At 46.1% G+C, this 8,213-nt stretch overlaps 1 protein-coding gene across 1 annotated transcript in view; it reads right to left on the minus strand.

Annotated features, from left to right (window-relative positions):
- The window catches only part of LOC310869904 (uncharacterized protein), a 53,635-nt gene extending 46,677 nt beyond the window's left edge, over positions 1-6,958 (minus strand). Inside the window, exons 1-2 of the mRNA XM_083780882.1 lie at positions 6,847-6,958; positions 5,340-5,668 (exon numbers count right to left, since the gene is read on the minus strand). Coding sequence (XP_083637008.1) covers positions 5,340-5,651 — 312 coding nt within the window. The 5' untranslated portion in view covers positions 5,652-5,668; positions 6,847-6,958. The remainder of the gene's footprint in view (positions 1-5,339; positions 5,669-6,846) is intronic.
- Between the last annotated feature and the right edge of the window lie 1,255 nt (positions 6,959-8,213).

The following is an 8,213-nucleotide window of genomic DNA, read 5'->3' on the forward strand; positions in this document are numbered from 1 at the left end:
TATGGAGCTGGCCTGATCTGACGTCACAACACTCCATATTTTGACATTTTGACACAGAACTCCATATATAGGAATAAAGGACACAGAGAGGCATACATAAATGTCCATATATGGGCATAAACGGGACACAGACAGATGGGTACAACGGGTATATTGCATAGCCGGGGAGGCATGGATCTCCAACTTCCATCGTTACCGACTCGGGCACCGGTCTAGTTTAAATAAACGTAAGGTTTTTGGAGCATTAAAACCAAGTGTGCGAGTTCGTTCCACAGGAGAGAAGAGTCTGGGACGTGTGGAGCGTCGTCCTCATTCTGCCCAATGACAGCCTCCCTGTGTTAGCTGATCTGAGCCAATAGGAGGGTTGTGTTAGCTGATCTGAGCCAATAGGAGGGTTGGATTGGATCAGGTTTTCTTTTTTTTTTAATGTTTTATCCCATAATTTTGTAACCCATGTTTTCACCCAGTGTCAATTATCTAATGTAATCCTGGGCTCTACACTTCCTCTGCCAACCTGGGGGGTCAACGGACTGACCTCATGCTTTTTCTATGCATGAGCAGTCCAAGCTGCTTCTTTTCACCGGACAGGGGAGAGTTTCCCCGGCCGGACGTTACGCGTGAGAAGAACACGTTATTCCGAACAGTTCCTTTCCCCTCCATCAGGCACCCTGGCTGGCCAGGGGGAGGCAGTATAGAGACCAGGATTACTGCATGTTTTTTGTGAGGGTACCTACCCTAGGGGACACGGGGAGAACATGTGAGGGTACCAACCCTAGGGGACACAGGGAGAACATGTGAGGGTACCTACCCTAGGGGACACAGGGAGAACATGTGAGGGTACCTACCCTAGGGGACACAGGGAGAACATGTGAGGGTACCTATACCCTAGGGGACACAGGGAGAACATGTGAGGGTACCTACCCTAGGGCACACAGGGAGAACATGTGAGGGTACCTACCCTAGGGGACACGGGAAGAACACGCAAACTCCACACAGAAAGGCCAGGTTTTTAAAGTCAGGTTTTTAAAGTCTCTTGGTGTCGTGGCCAACATCAATGTTTTGTACTCGCAGCGACCGGGAGCCAATGGAAAAGAGCGGAGAAGGGGTGAAGATCTTGGCTGGTTGAAAACCAGGCATTCAGGATCATCTGGAGGGGCTTAAGTGCCTCCAGGCTTCATGTGCACTTAAGCCCCTCCAGCCCCGCCAGTCAGGAAGCAGTTACAGTGGTGACGTGTTCTGGAGGTGTTTGGTAACTGTGGGCCCGAAATATTTTTTCCTTTATTTACGTAGTATAGCTGAGCACAAGTGCTCATTTTAAGCAATGCTCTAGACACACACACACACACACACACACACACACACACACACACACACACACACACATTAAGACCTGGGAGCTGACCAGTACAACCACAGTCTGATACTATTGTACTGACCGGTACAACCACAGTCTGATACTGTTGTACTGACCGGTACAACCACAGTCTGATACTGTTGTACTGACCGGTACAACCACAGTCTGATACTGTTGTACTGACCGGTACAACCACAGTCTGATACTGTTGTACTGACCGGTACAACCACAGTCTGATACTGTTGTACTGACCGGTACAACCACAGTCTGATACTGTTGTACTGACCGGTACAACCACAGTATGATACTGTTGTACTGACCATGCAGTACAACCACAGTCTTATACTGTTGGCCACTAAGCAGCTCCACTGGAGCAGTTGGGGGTTCAGTGTCTTGCTCAATGGCACTTCAGCGGTGTTGGGTGAGTGATGAGAAACACTTCCCGACCCATATTTTTTCCTGCCCGTTCAGGGAATCGAACCGGCAACCTTTCGTTAACAAGGGCGCTCCTCTAACCCTTAGGCCACCGCTGCCCCAAAAACCTGCAGTGGGATGAGCAGCGTCCCACGTGACAGCAAAGCTGACAAGTTCTCATACATGTCTTGTGTCAGGAATTATTATGTTGCTTTGACAGATTCAACACAGGTGGATGATGAGACAATGAGCCTGTTGGGCAAGACACACATGCACGCGCATGGGCACACACACACACACACACACACACACACACACACACACACACACACACACACACACACACACACACACACACACACACACACACACACACACACACACACACACACACACACACACACACACACACACACACACACACACACACACACACAGGTATTAGCCAGCAGCACAGTGACTGTACATACTTGTCCATCAACAAACAGATCAGTGTACTGCAGGCCTATATACAGTAAATCATGCAAATGCTGCGTCTTGCGATGGTGTCTCCGCCCACAAGGAAAATAGCAGATCTGCAAGCTCACAATGCCTTGGGCATGAGTCACGGCCATGCATGTAGATCAGCTACGTTCTACAGGCAGGCAGGCAGGCAGGAGAAAACACGCATTTTGACAGAACCTGTCCCCCCACCCCCACCCCTCTCTCTCTCTCTCTCTCTCTCTCTAGATGTGTATATGTGGTTTTATGTATGGGGAAAAAGGAAATAGATTGCTGAATTTCCTTTTTGGACGAGGAAAGTTGGCAATTTATTGAAGTCGGAAAGAAAAAAATTGATAGAGAGTGACGTGTGACTGTTTGTAAGAATAAGTTAAAGCACGAGTACTGTTTATTGTTTGAGTGAAAATGTTATAATAATTGAAGAATTGGGACTATATTAAAGTGTGCTGTTTTTCTGTGGATGAGGGAGTCGTGTTAGATGTCATGATCCGAGTAAGAAGATAAAAGGAAATGTAGCCTCTTGTAGTTGTAGTTTGAGACTGTTTTATGTGAAGGAATGTAGCAAACATTCTGTTAGGAATAAAGGAGTAGAAAAATCTCTCTCTCTCTCTCTCTGACTCTCTCTCTGACCTTGATGCAGTGAAATAAAAGTATCTACTCGGATTGAATTAGGCCTATAGTTATAAACAAATAAAACTATTGTGCGCGCGCGCACACACACACACACACACACACACACACACACACACACACACACACACACACAAAGAGCAATGGCGAGATAAGCAACATCACACACATCAGAACTATATCATGTGCTACCAGGGAGAGAGGGAGTAGAGTGCATGTGTGTGCACGTGTGCATGTGTACAGTACTATGCACGCTCACACATCAAAGAGCTCCGTTAGTCCCATCAGCGTAACAGAACACACTGACATGACCTCATGAGGTCATGAGGTCATGACCTCAAACAAACAAACATGCATGGACAGATGCTGCCGGTCTAAACAAGACCTCTGGTACAAAGTTGTTTTTGGCACAACATTTCAGTCATTTATAGTCTCTTGAATAGTTTCCATTTAGTTTTAGTCACATTTTAGTCACCCGGAATGTTTTGGTGTTGGTTTAGTTTTAGTCGACTAAATGTCGTAAGATTTTAGTCGACTAAATCTACAGTTGATTTAGTCGAACGAAATGTATTTTGGCGGGCCTCGATGCCGTCGTAATGACTGTGATGCTGGAGGATATATTATGTAAAGCATGCCTTGGGTAAAAGCGCATAGAGGAAACGTGACAGAAAAAGACTCGCTCACTGTATAAAAAAATGAAGGAAAACTTAAGGAGACTTAAGAAAACATTTGTTCCTTTAATTTTTATCATGCTCATAAAGTGCTCTGTGCTCAAAGTGCAATTAAAAGTAACACTGCCTACTTTTAATTGCATTTTGAGTGAGCAAGTCTTTTTCTGTCATGATTTTGAGACCAGCGCTCCTGTAGTCAAGTTTGAAAAAAAGGAGGCAGAAAGGCACAACAGTGTTCTCAGTGAACTGAAATGCTCCATTTACCGTTTACTGACTGACTGACTGACTGACTGAGACTGACTTCTTGTTGTCCTACATGTGAGTGTTTGTCTCCGTCTCGGGACTGCGAGGCCCTGATTGGACGGTGGGGTGAGGACCCGCCCCCGGGCAGGTGACCTGATTGGATGGTGGGGTGGGGCCCCACCGGGCAAGTCACGAGGTGCTGCCAGACTATCAAAAAACCTGTGCACGTTTTCGGCTGTGCGACGGCCAGCTTCCCGGAAGCGCTCTCCTCAGCGCAAGTTGTCCGCGGAAGTGGAGATTTTCTTCCATCCACCAGCTGTCTAAAAACCCGTTTTTTAAGCTGCGCGCAGCCGAAAACGTGCGCAACATTTTTCATGATTTTCAAAAACAAATTCAACGGTTTTTAATTAGTAAAAGTTGGCTACAATATTTGTCTCTGTAGTGGAGTAGAAGTAAATTTACTGGAAATTGGAATTACTCAGATATAGCACAAATACCATTTGTACTGAAGTAAAGACAAGTAAATGTAGGCTACTAATTAAAGGCAGTTACTTTCCACACATGTGGAGGTGGGTCTTTAATAACTTCACATTGTGACAGATTTAAACGCTGAGGGGGAGAAAGGATTTAGTCACGGTGGGTTGGTTTTGCAAGCAGGATTAAAGATAATGATGATGCCGTGATCACAAGAAAAAACTATTACCACCTTCTGGAAGGAATACAGTGGACGACGACACCTGGAGTGTGTTCAGCTCTACACCTGGAATGTGTTCAGCTCTACACCTGGAGTGTGTTCAGCTCTACACCTGGAGTGTGTTCAGCTCCACACCTGGAGTGTGTTCAGCTCTACACCTGGAGTGTGTTCAGCTCTACACCTGGAGTGTGTTCAGCTCTACACCTGGAGTGTGTTCAGCTCTACACCTGGAGTGTGTTCAGCTCTACACCTGGAGTGTGTTCAGCTCTACACCTGGAGTGTGTTCAGCTCCACACCTGGAGTGTGTTCAGCTCTACACCTGGAGCGTGTTCAGCTCTACACCTGGAGTGTGTTCGGCTCTACACCTGGAGTGTGTTCAGCTCTACACCTGGAGTGTGTTCAGCTCTTCTTTGCCTTCACGCTACGCTACGCTATGCTATGCTACGCTACGCTACGCGTCCCGTCCCGTCCCGTCCCGTCTCCTCATGAGCAGAGCTGTCGCTGAACCAGCCAGGCGACAACGCCCGCCCGCCTGCCCGCGCACCTGCCCGTGCGCCCGCCCACCCGCCTGCCTTGTATTTCTATCAGTGCTGCACTGTGAACATGACCCTGAACCCTCCGGATCCCATCGTCATTCACAGCCTCCATCCACACGTCTCAAACCATGACAGGCTGGGCTGTGAAATCCTAGCGTATGCAAAGTAGCCTGAACCCACATCTCTAGTGGCCTGTCAATCAATCTGCTCAATGGAATGTACTGCAGCCGTCAGTCAAGGAGCCGTCACCTGCGTGCGTGCGTGCGTGCGTTGCGTGCGTACGGTGCGTGGAGTACCTGCAGCTCGCACCAGGCCACCTCCACGGTGGTCTCCGTGTCCAGACCCTTGTAGACCGTCTTAAACGAGCCCTGGCCGATCTCCACGTTGAACTTCAGGAAGCGTCCGGTGGGGGAGGCGGCCACGGCGCGTGTCGCCACTTCCTCCTCGCGGTCCCGTTTCTCCTGCTGCTTCTCTCTGTGGCCAGCAGGGGTCCTCGGAGACGTGGGGGGGGTGGGGTCACACCCCTCCTCGTCCGAAGAGGAAGAGGAAGAGGAGGAGGAGGAGGAGGAGATGACGACCTCCAGGGTGGACCTGGGTAAAGACTGCATCCTGGAGCTCCCTGGACCTTAGATAGAACACAGTAACCCCACATTTAGACCTGAGGCCTATTCTTTAAAGGACCTATAACATAAAATTCAACTTTTTCAATTCCTTTTGTGTTTTTGGGGCTCCCATGTGTGTTTTCTATCCCCACAAATAACCAATTTTGAACAATCAGGCTTTAATATCATAATAGGTGCTTTAATGGAAATTGCTCTCAGGAACAGCTCATCAGATTTTGTCCTCATCGTGATGTCATCAAGGTCACCCTACTTTGTATAATTCCTCCTCTTCTTCAGTCTTCAGTTCCAAATTTGCATTTCCACTTTGTTTACAATGTCCACCATTGTTTATTTTCCAAACTGGCATGGAATGGAAACAAGCCTGGTTTTATCTAGCATCAGTATTATACTGACTAATAAATTAAATAATCTGCATATCAGCACCCCCACCACCTCAGGACATTGTGGTACTGCAGCTAAAACTGCTTTCAAAGTCCAGAAAGAAATGACAAGGACTGGTTATATCAGTGGTGATTGAGGCTCAAACCATTAGAAATAACTTTGAGGGACATAGACAATATGATATTAAATATTAAAAGCAGTTTTAAAATGCATGTTATTTGCGCTTTAAAAGAAAAAGTCTTCTAACATTTTTTTCTGAAAAACCTGGTTCTATGTCAGTAGCCTCGGAAACCCAGACGTTTTTATTTCCAGGGAGAAGAAAAAAAAGTCTGGGACCGAGTCCACTTCAATTCGGCATAGAGTAGCGCAAACGTTGATCACTCTCCTGTGTTAAATTGACGCATGCACGCACACACACACACACACACACACACACACACACACACACACACACACACACACACACACACACACACACACCTCTCTCTCTGTCGCTTTAATTAATCAGTCTCATGTCGCGCAGCTGCGTCTAGATTCTCCCGGCGGATCCTACCGGGAGCTGCCGATGCCATAGAAAGCATAGGTGGACCCTAGGCTACTAGGACCCCCAGAATTATCTGTATTTGACCCCCATCTGAAAACATGTTGTTCCGGGACCCCCCACCAGAAGCAAAGGTTTGAGTTCAAAACGTTTGCTCTGAAAGATATTCAATGATTTGCGCCACATTTTCAGCAGCACTCGGTGCCGCGCAATGAGCTTGTAGATCTGCGCTATCTTCCAATAGCTAAAGCTACTGACCTTCAGCTTCACTGGGAGATGTGGCGCCAGTGGTCTGGGAGATCTGTGGACTCTGTGAGGTCTGGGAGATCTGTGGACTCTGTGAGGTCTGGGAGATCTGTGGACTCTGTGAGGTCTGTGAGATCTGTGGACTCTGTGAGGTCTGGGAGATCTGTGGACTCTGTGTGGTCTGGGAGATCTGTGAGGTCACTTCCTCATCGCTGTCCTCTTCTCCCGACGTCTGAGACATGATGACCTCGACGCATTTAACCCCCGATCACCTGGAAGAACAGCAGCATTTAACCCCCGATCACCTGGAAGAACAGCAACAGCAACTCATTATGATTCAACTGGAAAAGTGCTCTCCTCTCCGCCAGGCCAGGTTGCCTAACCCTGCAGGGCCTGATACCACTTTGGAAGGAATGCACAAGGTCATCAATGTGTCTGTACACCCCTTATCCCTTATCCCTAAACTAATTTGCCATTTTTTACCATTAAAAAAAAACCTTTCAAAATAGTTCAAATATATATATATATATATATATATATATATATATATATATATATATATTTGTTTTCTTTACATTGCCTCCATTATTGCTAGCATTTAATTTTAACTACTTTAATGCATGAATTTCAGACACAGTAACTTATTCTTTTGCCCCCGGGGCATGGGAGCGTGAGGGCGGGTGGATACTTGTGAGGGTCTGTTTTGTTTTGTTTCAGTTTGTTTTGTTTACTGTTTTGTCTCTTATTTTATCTCCTATGTTTTGTTTGTGGTCATGTATGTCTTGTATTTTAAAATGGAAAAAACCTATTACAAATATATATATACTGTATATATATATATATATATATATATATATATATATATATATATATATATATATTCTTTTTTAAGTTCAAATAGCCGATCTACGAGCTCACAATGTCTCGATGTAGATGTAGTTGAACCATTTTAAAAGGTTTTTTTTAAATAGTAAAAAATGGCTAATTAGTTTAGACATAATTAAGGGATAAGGGTGGCGCAAAGATGGAGCCCTCATTATGTAGATTAACTAATGCAGATGTAATAATATAATTGAACTCTTGAGAGCGTAAAATGATGTAACGCTCTCATGAGTCGAGTTAAAGATATATGAGGGTCCATTTGGTTACCATCCCTCCATCATTTAGCTGCATGGGGACCACCTGGAACCCCCTTGTGGACCGCTGGTGGTCCCCGGGCCACTGGTTGAGGAGGACTTAAACAGTTGATTAGATTATACAAGCAGAATGTGTTGAACACACGACCATCTGTCTCTGCTTCCAGACGAACACAGTGTCGGCCCTCAGACTGAGTTCTCACATTGTGTACTCGAGACGAGTGAAAGTACAAAAGTATGGGC

The sequence above is a fragment of the Protomyctophum parallelum genome (assembly GCF_964188405.1).
Source record: "Protomyctophum parallelum genome assembly, chromosome: 13".
NCBI lineage: Eukaryota > Metazoa > Chordata > Actinopteri > Myctophiformes > Myctophidae > Protomyctophum > Protomyctophum parallelum.